Below are 15258 nucleotides of genomic sequence, written 5' to 3'. Positions count from 1 at the left end.
AGAATATCGCTGAGCAACCATAAAACAAACATGGGGCGTATTTTAGATGACAGGACTTAGTTGAAATAGTAGCCCCTTTATAGTCTTTAAGCACAAAGACACAACCTAACGGGAGTGGGTTCATTAACTTTTTTCCTAGTCTACAAAAACCAGACAAAGGATACCTTGCCAAGGACTGGAGAATCGTAGGCAGAGATTTATTGTGCTTTGGAAAAGTTCAGGGCAGTGGTTTTTATCACTGGAGCTTTCGTACTGTTCAGGTTACATAAGAGGCTCTTACTTCTCTTTCTTCTGTAGGCATAACTTCCAGGCAAGCTTTAGCTTCTCAGGTGGGCGAGCCAAAGCCTTCGGCTGCTGGAGGGGAGACAGTGACAGAGAAGAAGGTACCCTTGTAGTAGAGGGTCTGCAAGAGACGAGTCTCTGGAGTCCAGCTGTGCACTGTACGTGAGTGTATCTTTACATACTTCCACCCTGGGACGCCTACCAATCGTCAGGAACCGTGAACGTATTCTTTTTATACTGCTGGAGAAAACTCCGATCTGTGGCAGAATTCCTTCCGTTGTGTGGAGAGCAAATAAAGCAGCCGCTGACCTTTACAGAGCGCTTCCTCTTCTAAATGCCTTACCTCTTTCTCGTCTGTAACCGCCTTCCCACAAGGGTACTACTGCTAGCCCCATTTTACAGGTAAAAACACTGAGACAGCGCAAGGTTAAGCGATGGATGTCTCAGGTCACCCGCAATAAGTGCTGGAGCCAGGATTCGGACAGAGCCAGTTGGTTCTAACGGCCTGGGCTTTTATGTGCCACTGTGTCCTGGAGGCGGCATTTAAAGGAAGTTATGTTAGGCTCCATGGGAACCCTGCCTCAGATACAGGGGCTTTAAGAGGGAAGTATTCACACGCCAAGGTGAGAGCGGTTCGCTAAAAATCCGAATCCTCTCCTTAGAGGTCCGAGCACCTGAGAACACCTGCCCCTAGCACTGAGGACGCCTGCTGTGGACCCCACCCTGCCTAAGTTAGGGCTAATTTCTGCTTTGCCCCTAAACCCCCAGAGGACAAAAGTGGAGCTGGACTTGGGAATGCTATCAAATAAAAACCAGAAAGCCTAAGCTTGAGTTCAGTGTCGCCACCTACTAACTAAATGGACTCACTTCCTTCACTTCCCTTGTCTGTGAAACGAGAAAAAGGAATGCCCACTACATAGGATGGTGATTCGAACCAGACGGAGGAACGAAGAACTTTACGCACATCGGTGACACCTGAGTTTTGTTTTGTTTTCATTTGCTCCCTACATCAAGGCAGCACGTTACAACAAAATGCTGTAAACATCTGAGAAAGATCCATGTGGATCCCAAAGAGCCTTTCTCTGTAGAGTGAATACTAACCCTGGTCAGCTCATTTCCCCCTTTCCCCATCTAGAAGAGGAGGGGTATTAATCACCGGAGTGTCTTCCAATTTTGGTATTTTGTGATTGGTTGGGTCCCAGATCCAGGAGAAGTGAACCAGGGTTTTGAAATAGTAGTTTGGGTATTTCCAGGCCTGCTTGCCCTCCTCAGGGGAACACATTGCTGGGGTCCCATTCATGACACAGGACCCCAGAGGCAATCTAACAGCCCAGGGATATAATTACGTTCTAACTGTCCCCCCAAGTTCAGGTGTTCGGGGAAAAGAACTGGATTCTCTACCGGAACTAGGTGAACACCTGGATCAGCAGGCAACCTGCTCGAGGTCGGGATGGGGACATCCCACACTTTTGTTCTGGGTAATGCCAGATACATGAGCGGATGCAGGGCAGGAGGACTTCTGAGGGAGCTTTGAGCCTTGTGACCTCATGTGACTGCTTCACTGATAAGTGTCACTGGAAAATGATGTCAGATAGGACCAGTCATGACAGGCTGTGAGTCAAAGCCAGGGGCCCCGCCAGGCTTCCTGCCTCTCTGTGTTGGCCTTGCCACAGGGAATAGGTCAAGCGTGGGAACTATAACTCGAGCGGGTGACTGCGGTGTGGTGCTGAAGCAGCTGTGAGCCCGCTGAACGCTCGGCCAGTCCTTCCAGAATGGACTTGACGCCATCCCAAAGGAAGTCAGGGCCCTGGGGAGCTCGGTGCTGTGGCTGAGCATTCTCGAAGGGAAAGAAGGTCCGTCACCTTGACCACCATCTATTACACATAAACCCGCCCAAGCTGTCCCATTCCCTGGGCTTTCACAGCCTGAAGCAGAAGATAGGAAACATCACCAGTGTGACAGCAAGCCCTGTCAGCAGCCTCGAGATACATCACAAGGCCATGAGCCCAGTGGCCGGAATGGTTACAACAAGACGAGCATGGGCGGCCTCCCACATCCCCTCGCAGTGGACGCCCATTCATGATTCAGTCTGTGTCTCTAGCAGCCCATGCTCATTCCTACCCAGGGCTCTGCGCCACTGTCCCTCCCGAGAAGCCTGGGCCTCGTCTCCCACAGCTGGCTCCCTTCTGCAACTCAACGCTCATGTCAACTATCACCGTGTCAGGCCACATGCACACCTCCCACAGCTCCCAGCGCAACGGCCCTTTCCTATCGCATACAGAACTTCTCATTATCTCAAACCATTCACTTCATTTATTCTCCTTTACCGCCTACTCTCCCTTAGGGAAATGACAGCCAGCATCTTCTCTGTCCTCTCCAGTCTATCCCCAGCACTGGAGGAAAACAAAAAAACAAACCTATATCTGGCAGATAACAAGGAATCAATACAATTAGTACAATTAGTTAATTAATGAGTTGATTAATTCTATCCAGGACAGGTGTGTACTGGCACAGAGAGGGTTTGGTGAGATCTCAAGGCTCCAAGGTGGCTTTCGTAGACACTTTAATGGGGGAATACCTCCCCATTAAAGATCCGAAACTCCTACTCTGATCATCGGGGCTGGCTCCTGACATCTGTATTTATACTACATAACTTTTCGCCTAGAAATGATTTTGGTTGCACGTGTGGTATATAAAGTGCACTATGATTTCAAGTACCAGGGTATCATTCTCCTCAAATAAGTACAAATCGGGTGGTGTTAGGTCCAGGGTTGGTGTGGGTCCTTCAACCACAGAAGGACCTTGTTCTTTCTCTTTTGCACCCTCTGTTCCTAGCACACAACTTTCTTCTGGTGCTTGTTACGTCATGGTCCCAACAAGGCTGCTGCATCACCGGGCATCATGTCTGAATGCCAGACGAGGGGCAAAGCAAAGAAAGAAAGAGCCATGCCCCATGATTCTGTCATTCCTTTTTATTGAGAAGACAAAAGTTTCCCCAGTATCCATATCCAGCCTCCTCCTATTTATAGCTCTTGCATTCATCCTGGGTCACGTGGCTGCCCCTAGACCAGTTACTGACAACGCGAAATTAAATAACTGTGACTAGTTGAGACTGTCACGATTCATCCCCGGGGGCTGAACAGAGGACCAGCTTTCCTTGAGATCAAGGTATTGCCACTCTCTCCTCAATAAACCGATGTGTCCTATCTAAATAGATGAGAGTGGACATTTACCCCAAACGAGAGGTAAGACTCACAGAGACTGGGAGTTACAGACACATACCTTGAGCTGTCATTTTCCGAACTTTCTTAAGATTTGGCTGTTCACATTGTTTAAATTCCATTGCATGCTCAAGTACCTACCCAAAGTATCTTTTTCTCTTCAGCTAGCCCAAGATAGTTTCTTTCATAAAACCAAAGGGTCTTTGTTGCTGGAACATGTAACTACCAGCATCCTGCACAGCCAGTCAGGCTGCTGTAGGGTGTCTAACAGTCCATTCACATCTCCCTCAGCAGGGACATGGCCCTTCGTACCCAACACTCTGCTCCTCCCGAGGTGACCCAAACACTTAGACATTATGTCATCAGCCTGACAACCTTCTCCTCCTCCCCCTCTCCACCTTCAGACAGCATTCGCTGAGGTCCCAAGTGTTGAGGGAGGCCTGCTGGGTCCTAAGGGGCTGCCTGATGACAGAGGGACACAGGGCTAAGCAGTAACACCCACCCTGACCAGTGGAGGAACAGAACTGAGAGATGTCGCATCACAAATCCATGATCAATGCCAAAAACACTTCCTGCCTTCTCACTCTTTTCCCAAAACTTTTTTCTTTTTTAAGCCATCTGATTATCCAGGACACACACGGACACACACACACACACACACACACACACACACAGTCATCCACACCCTCACAATTAAGAAAGAACCTAATGAGCGAAAAGCCTGGCCAGCCCAGCGTACTGCTCCATCCCTGCCAATAGCCACAAGGAATCTTTTGTGGGTGATTCTAAGGACTGTCACACAAGTGTCTATAGGGATATCTCTGCAAAGCTCTTGCCTGACCATCTATGAACTTGATCAAAATTGTTTTTCAGTATATACATTGTTCTTCAATTTCTCTCTTCAACTTATGCAAATTTTAGACAGCATTTCTCAAAATGTGTTGCATGCAACTTACAGCTTTTACATAAACAAATGGTTCCAAGATCAGATGACTTGGCAAGCACCCAACTGAAGAAAGTTAAATAGTTTCTTCTTACAGCGAAGATAGGGTGCAAGGCTTCAATATTCCAATAGGGATGATGAGTAGCTAAGGAGAGACAGAGTACGTGGCATCTTCCAAATCTGTTTCACCACTGAAAGTTTTTTCCTTGGCGTATATTGAAAGACTGGTGATGCTTCGGGAAATGCTAAGAAGCAGAAGGATACAGGGGGCAAATCCTAGACACTACTACCTCTTTTAAGTGCCAAGAGGCATATTCTGTGACTTAGTTAAGTTGGCCTCGTCCAGACCTAAGGGTACCGCTAGTGAATGTACTGGGTTGTTAGGATGGCCCCTTGGTCCAGTGTGTCAGAGTTCTGCATCCCAGGTGCTGCCCTGGGTGACAGGCACCTTGGTCTAGGAGGGAGTGCACGTGAGCTGATGATGTTTCGATGTTTTTCTCTGATCATCAGTTTTCCCACCTTCAAAATGAGCACAGTGGGCCCCATCAGAACAAGGAGCATGCGGTCATTACCGACGAGTCCAACGACTTGTTATTTTTCTTCTGTTCCAACTTTTAATGAAAGCAATTTTCATTAACGCAAGGGTGAGCAAGCCACATTGACCTTGAAGACACGGTACATAAACTAAAAACTTAAAAGGTTTGGTGTTTTTGTCTTTTTTCTCAATTTGTCTTGTTTTGTTTACATCCGCCTTCTCTAAAAGACCACTTGGCATAACATAACAAAAATATCTTCCTACAAATATGCAAACATTTCCCTCAGATATTTGGCACCAATGTGGCTGCCTCATAACCTTTAGATGCTTTAAGCATCTCTCCACTGACAAAATGATTTTAGGAGAATTAAATGCAGGATTGGCAATGGTTCTGCCAAAGCCTCATCACAGGACATCTAGAGGGAAGGCTTGCTGCCGTGGAAGCCCTTGCTCCAGGGACAGCGAGATCCACATCAAAGAGGAAAATAATTGGACAAACACATTTATCACCACAGTGTGATCATATCAGCTGCAGATTATGGGACAAGTCGAGGGGAACTTCATCTCTCGCTCAAAAGGTTCAATATTATCAGCCACATAATAATAAAAAATTCATTGCTTACCTCCAAGATGATTTTATTTTCAGGCTATGTTAATAAGAATCCTTACTCCTCTGAACTTACTTTGACCTGATATTCTCCTAAATTGAATCATTTGCAATGTCTGAAAAAATTGGAGGTTCTGACACGCCCCTGTATCCTATGTCCGTGAAAAAGAACACATCTTCTCTGCAGCAATGAGAATATGAATATTAATAGGCACAGGGTGCAAGAGAGGAAAACAATGAACAAGGGCATCAGAAGACCGAGGTTCTAGTCAGTGTTTGGGCAGCTCTTGCGATGGGCTGTATTGTATTCCCCCCCAATTCACACATTGAAGTCCTAGACACTGTACCTTAGAACGTCACTTCATTTTGGAAATAGGGGCTTTATGGAGGTAATCAAGTTAAAATGAGGTCATCGGGGTGGGCCCTAATCCAGTATGACAGTGAACTTGTAAGAAGGGAACATTCGGACACAGACACACCTCGTGGGAAGAGGATATGAATGAAGATGGGGTGAAGACAGCCACTGACGAGCCGAGGAGAGACACTGGGAACAGATTCGTCCCTCCCAGCCCTCAGAAGAAACCAATCCTGCCAACACCTTGATTTTGGACTTCTAGCCTCCAGAACTTGGGGACAATAAATTTCTGTCATTTATGCCACTTGGTTTGTGGTCCTTTGTTACGGCAGCCCCAATACACTAATGCAAGCTGTGTTCTCAGGTGAGTCTCTTATCTAGTACCTCTCGGTCTTGGTTTCCTCGTCTACAGTATTAGAGGGCAAATGAACTTTGAAATTGCCTTTCATCTCCAAAGGCTTTTAGTTTGTTTTTTTTAATTTTATTTATTTATTCATGAGAGAGAGAGAGCAGCAGAGGCAGAGGGAGAAGGAGGGTTCCCGCTGAGCAGGGAGCCTGATGCAGGCTCGATCCCAGGACCCTGGGATCATGACCTGAGCTGAAGGCAGACGCTTAACAGACTGAACCACCCAGGTGCCCCTCTCTCTCAAGGTTAACGATCAAGGATGAAGGTGTCTCTCACCAATTCTCCTGAGATGTAATCATCTAGCATCTTGGGAGAACACCTTTCCCTCTTATCTACAGATCAACAGATTCTTATATACAGGCTGAAACCATGTCTGATAATCTGGTCTGGCCACCCCAATTTATATTTCAGTAATGGCTTTGGAAAGCAAAATAAGGAAGAAAGGAGGCTCAAAGTAACTCCTATGAAAGGCAAACCTATAAACGTGTCTCTTTTTACGAGACATTCATCATTTGGAAAAACCGGCCTGTGAGAGATTCTAGGGAAGGTGCTAGGGTGGGCTCGTATGAAAAGATCAGTAACAAACGTGATGCTTCTCATGGAAGGAAACACGTTCTAGGCACAATTATTGAGCTTTCGAGTGCTCCTATCCTGTTTGACTTCACCAACAAAACAGTTAACAACAGTCACTTTCTACAACATTTATCAGCCTCTCATCAGAATGTATCATGTTGGTATAAACCTTAGGCTATTCCTGTATCTTCCAAGCCTGGAATATAGTATTAATGCCAGAATCGTAATGGGTAAGAAGAGCACTTTGGCAACTACATTGCAGTTCCAAATGCTGTTAAACAGAACCGATGGCCTAGTTCCCCTTCTCTTCCCCTCACTGAATGTATACTCCCTTGCCAAAGGACCTACCAAGATAAGCATTCCACGAAGTGATTTCATCATTGCTAACGAGGGTGACCTTCTCAAGCAGCAGCTCAATGGCTGGTTTAGCATCCACTATGTTAAAACAAAAATCAACGTATTTGCCAGCAAATCTGGCATTTAAGTGAACGGTGCTTATATTAGATAGGGTCCCAATAAGATGGCTCGCTCAAATCAGAATCATTCAAATAAGGTTTATTTACCCTGGAACTTTTTATAAAGGTGTACCTAGGATGTTAAAAAAAAAAAAAAAAAGCCATGAGGAATTATGGGGGCAGTAATTCAGGATTAAGAGCGGAAGCACTGTTCCCACCTCAAGTCACAAGGAGACGAGGAGGAGCAGTGGTTAGCAGAACCTGGAAGGAGGAGAAAGCCATGTAGAGAAGACTGTCTTGAAAGGAGAAGTGGGACTCTGTCTCGGGACATAGCCCAAGGCATCTTCCCGAGGAGGAAGTGAGGAGAGTACGTACCCTGACTGACCTCACTCACCCCCTCCCTTCAATTGCCCACCAGGGCTCCCTATTGGTCAAATCCAACCAGAGACAAAGGGCAGGGTGCCCATGGATGTGGTCCATAAAGGTCGCTCTCTAAAGGCCAGGCTGAGCGGATCTGGAGGTGGGTGATACGCAGCATAGTGTTAAATAACCCAACAGATGCATTAAGGTATTTGTAAGTTTTTTAAGAGCAGAAACAGGTCCGCTCTTGCTCACCATTTTATTTCCAGTGACGTCCTTCCAATACCTATCAATCTTCCAATGCTCTGGCACTAACCGGGTATCCAATAGTTCAATTCAGTGCTGACACTACCCAATGTTAATACAAATTAAGGGCTCAGTCCCACAAGATGCCCCCACTTTAGACACCAGCCACAAGTGGGGTCCCCAGGACACCTGAACATCTGCCCAACTGACTAGAGATTTGGAGGTTCCCATGACACCCACTCAGGTTCAATAACTTGCTACAACTCACGAAAGCACTCTACTCTCTACTACAGTTTTATTATAAAGGATACAACTCAGTAACAGCCAAATGGAAGAGGTTCATAGGGCAACACATGGAGGGATGGGGGGGCGGTATCCAGAACTTCTAACCCTCTGTGTGTGTCACCCTCTCAGCAAATCGACCTCTTGATCAACCTGAAAGCTCCGTTTGCCTCATTGTTTCAGAGATTTTATGGAAGCTTCTTTACTAAATCATTCACTAAACCACTGGCCACTGGTGATTGAATTAAATCTCTAGCGCCTCTCCTCCCTGGGAGTGGGAGGCAGGGCTCACAGTTCTAGCCTTCTCACAGGGGTGGTTTCTTGTAACCAACCCTATCCTGAAGCTATCTAAGGGCCTGTATTCGGTCACCTCATTAGCATACAAAAGATATTCCTAACACTCTGAAAATTCCAAGGATTTTAGGAGCTCTGTGCCAGGAATGCACGACAAAGACCAACTACGTGTGTTATCAGGTATCAGGCCACGTAGCCACGTCCTACCACGGTGTCTGCACATATAACAGTTACATTTGCTAATGAATGATGTGGTCCCAGCAAGTCACACTAGAGTCCTCCCTCTCGCTCGCTCACTCCCTCCTTTCCTCCCTTCCTCCCTTGGGATTACTGAATTTTTTACACCAAAACTACACATGGCTTTAACATTCTCCTTCCCCTTTTAGTTGGGTATTCTAGAAAAGACAAACCCTGACAGGTCTCCAGAATCTTAGGGCATTTCACACCCCTGACATCCCAAGCCCTGGGAGACCCAACAGAGGAACGTTCACAAAGACTTTTCAGAGATGGAACCAAACCTACTGATTTACAGTCTGTTCCAGGCTCCTTGTTTTCATACCTTCTTTTTACCTTCACAACCAACAGATTCTGCTGCCCTAAAGAGATGCAGGAAGCTAGGGTTGGACATTTGCTGGGGATGCTAGAACATTTTTTGCTTATGTCATATGTTGTGCAACATGCCACCGAAAGGACTTTATATTCTGGACAGTTTCCCAATGATATGAGTTCCACCTTATGGTTTTAAAATCCCAAGTAATCAGCATTTTACATATCGTAGGGAAAACTGGATTTCTGCCAAAGGAAAATCTGAAACCAAGGATAAAGAAAATGTAGAAGGGAGTAGAGCTATTTTAAATGCATTAACAGAAAAAACAAAAGCGAAAAACACACACAGGTCCATTGAGGTCTAATATGCCTTGAAAACATGGCGTGAAATTCCAGTTCAAATGAGGGTTGGGATAAGGGTGTTGAAAGTTTTCTATCCATCAGCAGAGCTAGCCCTCAGTCTGATGGATGGTTAGGCTTCTCCCTAGTTAGTAATAGCTGTCTAATCTTAACAAAAACGAGCCACACTCTAGGACCAAACTGAATTCTCAACCTAAACAGTTGCACAAGGGCTTGATGAGGTCCTCTTAGAGAATATTTTTAGCCCTAATCAGACACCCATGGCCCACCTTCCTGTGGAAGCATATGCTTCGACCTGAGCAAAAAATACAAACGGGGCTCCTGAATGTCCTTACCCGAGTGTCCTCTCTGGCCACCGCGTCCCGGGGCATGTGACACCTCTCTGATCAGCAGCACACAATATCATCACCCCAGGCACTGATAAGAAAATGCATCCGAGAAGGGATTGTAATAGGCAGCTTGCACAAGTCTGCTGGAGACAGACACTGATACTGGAAGGGAATGCCTAAGGCACATGTTCGAAACCCAGCGGGGCATTCTAAGTGACCCAGTGGGAGGGGTCGCTGGAAACAACCAGTGGGTCTTTTGAAAGAGGGACAGTGAGAACTGAGCCCGCCCAAAGAGCGCAGAATTAGATCTAGAGGTGGGGCACAGGCGTCTTTTTAGAGCTACCTGCCCCCGTCAGACAATGGGAAAGAGGCACATTAAGCATTTTCCTTTAGTATCTCTAAACAATACTCACCTGGGTTGGGTGCAGTGGGATTACATGGGAAATATTTTCAAAATAGACGCGTGCAAGACCTTCCCGCCCCACCCACCCGCCCCGCCATTCTGACAAACCCTACATGGGGGCAACCTATGCATGTTGCAGGAACTCCCAGGTCTTTCCGATCCTCCCACCTCCCTCCATCCTGACTTATCCCTGGTTAAGATCCACTGAGCACGAGTTCGCTATTACACTCAATTACTAGAAAAAAATATATTTGGGTCACATATCTTAATTCCCTGCTGACATACCTTAATGGAATTAATATTTAACAATACACACTTGACTTAGATCAGAAATGCCTTATAGAGGTTATCTACTTGAATTTTACATTGTTACACCTTCTGGAAAATCAGTTTCAATCATCTGATATATTATCCAATTTCCATTACATACACCCTTCACAAAATTGCGTGTCTAACAAAAGATGGTCCCTCCCAGCAAGACAGGTCTGTCTAACAGACAATGATAATGAAATAATGCAAAGTGTTTGCCCTGGTGCCTCAGCTGCTAGAAGATTGTGCACACTGGCAAGCATCCTTAGAAATGGCTTATAAGGCAGTTTGTCCAACAGAATTTTCTGTGATGATAGAAACGTTCTTTGTCCGCACTGTCCGGTTCAGTAGCCAGTAGGCACATGTGGCTACAGAGCACTTTCCAGGTGACTGGTGTGTTGGAGGAATGAATTTTAAATTTTATTTAATCTCAACTAATTTAAGTTCAAATAGCCACATGTGGCTAGTGGCTATATTATAGTGGCAGGATTGCAAGGCCACTTGTAAAATTTAAACTAGTACTTCATACACACGATAAGACAATACAAAAGTTTTACAGTCGTTTCAACTTAGGAGCAAATGCCATATTTAAATTTTAAGAGTGTCATTGACTTCCAGTAATATTACGGTTGACCCTTGACCAACTCAGAAGTTAGGGGTGCTGACCTTTCACACAGTCAAAAATCCTTGAACAACTTTTGACTTTCCCAAAACTTTACTAGTAAACAGAAGCCTTACTGATAACAGAAAGCCAATTAACACATATTTTGTATGTTACGTACCTTATACAGTGCATTCTTACAATAAAGCTAGAGAAAAGAACACGCTCTTAAGAAAATCATAAGGAAGAGCAAATACATTCACAGTACTGTACTGTATTTATCGAAAAACACCCACGTACAAGTGAACCCATGCAGTTCAAACCCATGCTGTTCAAAGATCAGCCGTATTCGAGAAGACTTCTGCATATCTGGGGCTGACTATAGACACTTGGCTGCTCTTAAAAAAAAAAAAAAAAAAAAAAAAAAGGAGAAGGCTCAGGTGATCTGTGCAGCAGCCTGGTTTAACTGAACTTGCCCTCTGTCCCGGACTGTCATACTTACGATGCTGGGACCTGAAGACAGGATTTCTGACTATCCTCTGAACAGTGCCACGTTCCCTGCCTAGACAGCAGGGTGGTAACGTTTCCTCTCCCTTTAGTTAGGGACCCTCCCCTGATCCAACCCCACCTGGTAGAGGGAGGGCAGGAGGAAGCTTTAAGGTTTGCTTTGTTAATTCACACCTGGAGAGCGCGCTCTCGATGTAAGGAAGGGCCCACTGGGTTTGCGTGGTCTCTCGGCCTTGGCACTAGGGACATTCTGGGGCCTCTAATTCTGTGTTGTTGGAGACTGACCTGCCCTTTGGAAGACGTTCAGCAGGAGTATCTCCCACCCACCTCAGCAGTACCAGCCAAATGTTTCTCCAGACACTGTCAAAATCCCCTGGGGAGCAGCTCACCTGCGGTCGGGAGCCAGCATTCTAGATAGTAAGTTCTTGAACTACTTCAGAAAGGAAACCAGTCTTAGTTTTTTATTTTTTTAAATCTCTAATACCCAGTAGATGTCCGTTACTCGATACACATCAGGCATTACTTAGACGAAAGAAGAAAAGGCCACTATTATTTTTACCTTTAAAAATGTCCCCCTCAGTGCCTAGCACAGTGTAAGAACCAATAAATATTTTCTGGTTGGTTAATATTTTTACAGCTTATAAAAAAAAAAAAAGCAGAAGCTTCTACTAATGGCTATTTCTGAGGAAGAAAATGATGGGGAAAATAAATCTTTCTCATACCTTCACGTACATGAAGCAATTTCCTGGCCTCTTCCGGTTTTCAGCAAACAGAGCAAGTCTAGAAAATACAGTCTCACCGTTTCCAGCACGCACCTTGATTGTCTGTGAGGACAGGATGGATCTCGGGCTCTGTCTCCTCACACAGGTTCGTCTGGGTGCTGGGTCGAGGGGATTCCTTCCTCCTTGACTGGGGGAGCCGATCATCTTCAGCACCAGATGAGACCCCCGGAAACCCTCGCTGCCAGGTTTCCTGCAAGAGAAAAACAGACAGCTCGCATCAGTTCACAGTTGCTGAGCCTCTAAGCTGCACTCCCCAGCACGTGATGCTTTTACCTCATGGTCACAACCAAACCCTGGAGCATGAGCCTACTTCCTAATTAAAGCCAAACCCATTGCGCCTCAAACTTCAGGGATGATTTATCCCCATGTACACGTCGCCCGGCACAGCAGAAGGAAATTCAAGGCATTCCCTCTGTGCACAGATTTAAGCAGACGATGCACCTGGTATAGCCTGCCCTTCACTCTTTCTCAACTGTTTACGGTCCTTAAACCTTCTTGCAGCAGATTTTTTATTTAATGAAAAATATCACTTTCCAAATTCCATAGCACTGGCTGTACATTTAAAGAACTGCTGTTGTCAAACCACCAAAATCATTAAGTCACACTGCTATTTAACCAAGGGCAAGGTCAGAGCATTTATTAGAATTAGACAAGAAAGGAGAAGGGAAAATCCGTCCCTTCCTTTAGAGTACTTTGCAGGAGACACACTGGAATCAACGGGGCAGCTCTCTGGGTCTCGAGGGTCAGGCCACAACCCAGAGGAAATCAGAAACTCAGGGTAGTACAAATTCTTTTAAACACATGTTTGATCTTAGAAGAGCTTGAGGTTTATGGAAAAAAATACAAAGAGACCACAGACATTGCCCGTATATCCCACACCCATTTCCCTGTATTATTAACATTTTATAGGAGTATGGTACATTTGTCACAATTAATGAGCTAATATTTTTTAAAGATTTGAAAAAGAGAGAAAGAAGGAGAGAGAGAGATCACACATGTGAGTGGGATGAGGGGCAGAGGAAGAGAGAATCTCAAGCAGGCTCCCCGCTGAGCATGGAGCCTGACCTGGGCTCGATCCCACGAACCAGAGATCATGACCCGAGCCAAAGTCAAGAGTCAGATGCCTAACCGACTAAGCCACCCAGGCGCCCTTAAGGAGCTAACATTGCTATGTTATTAACTAAAATCCATACTTTTTTCATATTTCCTCAGTTTTCCCCGAGTTTGCTTTCTTTATTCCAGGATCCCATCTAGGACACCACATTACATGTCTCCTGAGGCTCTTCTGGGTGGCAAGAGTTTCACCGGCTTTCCTAGTTTTTGATGACCTTAATAGTTTTGAGGAGTACTGGCAAGATATTTTGTAGTGTCGCTCAACTGGGATTGGTCTGATGTTTTTCTCACGATCAGACTGGGGTAACGTGCTTTTGGGAAGAAGACCGTAGGAGGAAGCCATTCTTACCACATCAGATCAAGGGCACCTATGTCAACATGACTTGTCCCTAGTGACGTTGACCCTCATCATTTGACTGAGACAAATTTCTGAGTCATATTCTCCAAGACAAAGGTAGTCTTTCATCCCTTTTTTCTTATTGTACTCTTCTAAAGGAAGTCACTTAAGGAATGCAGGGTTATATTCCACTTCCTTGATGCTTAGGATCTCTACGAAGTTTTTAGAATTCTTTGATACAGGAAATTGGTCTATTTTTCTCATTTATATCATATAGATCCATTTATTTTCTACTTGGAGTTTCAATCTACTAATTTATTCCTTGTGCTGTTCCAGTGTTCCAGCTTTGGCCATTAGAAGTTATTTCAGTTGGCCCTGAGTCCCTTTGTGGTAGCAGTGGTGTTTTTCTGAGCACTTTCTTACTTCTGGGCACCATAAGATGCTCCTTGCTCATCTTATGTATTTCCTACCCTAGTCCCAGAATCAGTCATTTATCCAAGTTCTGGTTCCTTTGGTTGGAGAATGATATTAGAAACCAAGATCTGGGTGCTAGGTGTGCTCATTGCCACCGGGGTGCTATGGCTTCTAGGCTCTTTCTGTTGACAAAACAAGGAAATTATGTGTGTGTATACTAACCTATGCATATACACGTATCTGTAAGTTGTTCTGTATATAACTATCTCTATCTATATTAAGCTAATATGAGTCTATATTGACGTCTCCAACTCTAATCCGATTATCACATGGATGTTTCCAGTCTCATGCTTTTCTGTAACCTCCAACAGTAAGAAACTTGGCTCGCACCGTTGTCTATCCATTCACTTAACTGAATTCCAGTGTGCATATATAGTGGTATCAGAATTGTTAACCTGTACCCTCATGGGAAACAAGTTTATCAACTACAGCACAGCACTTGTGTATAGTTCCTTCTGCCTCTAGTCCTACAGACTCCACTCATTTCCAAGGTTACTTAAGTCAGTACCTTTCCTCCTCCACACCTTCAGTGAGGTTGTTCAATACATTTGCAATACAGTTACACTGTTTTGTCATAATTCTGCATTTAATCCTGGGATCCTGACCTACTAAATAACTTTTTAAAATCTGCATAAAGTTTGCTCTTTGTCCTATAAAGTTCTATAGGTTTTGACAAATGCATATCTACCATTATAGTTAACACACGGAAGAGTTCTACTGTCTTAAATAATTTTCTGTGCTTCACTTAATCACCCCTTTCCCTTTTCCCTGAGCCCCTGGAAACCACTGATCTTTCTACCATTTCTATAGTTTTGCCTTTTCCCAGAATGTCATGTAATTTGAATCATATAATATGCAGCCTTTTCATACTGGGTTCTTTCACTTAACAACTTCCATTTAAGATTCACTCATGTCTTTTTGTGGCTTGATACTTCATT

The 15258-nt window shown here is 44.8% G+C and overlaps 1 protein-coding gene across 23 annotated transcripts in view; it reads right to left on the bottom strand.

The window, feature by feature from the left end:
• LOC123002131 (uncharacterized) overlaps positions 1–15258 on the bottom strand; it is a 197864-nt gene that overhangs the window by 29042 nt on the left and 153564 nt on the right. For 14 of the 23 annotated variants that reach the window (XR_008956918.1, XR_008956919.1, XM_057305673.1 and 11 more), the window contains 2 exons: positions 12430–12586; positions 281–354 (listed from right to left, as the gene is read on the bottom strand). Coding sequence is in view for 13 of the 23 variants with exons in the window: in XM_057305673.1 (XP_057161656.1) it covers positions 281–354; positions 12430–12586 (231 nt within the window). In the remaining 10 variants the exon portion in view is untranslated. Of the gene's footprint in view, positions 1–164; positions 355–12429; positions 12587–15258 lie in introns of all 23 variants that reach the window. The other 9 variants (XR_008956922.1, XR_008956927.1, XR_008956920.1 and 6 more) reach the window with 3 other exon arrangements.

This window comes from Ursus arctos, unplaced genomic scaffold, assembly GCF_023065955.2.
Source record: "Ursus arctos isolate Adak ecotype North America unplaced genomic scaffold, UrsArc2.0 scaffold_33, whole genome shotgun sequence".
Lineage (NCBI taxonomy): Eukaryota > Metazoa > Chordata > Mammalia > Carnivora > Ursidae > Ursus > Ursus arctos.
Note: the sequence above shows the minus strand (reverse complement) of the source record. Positions and strands in the feature narration are given on the sequence as shown.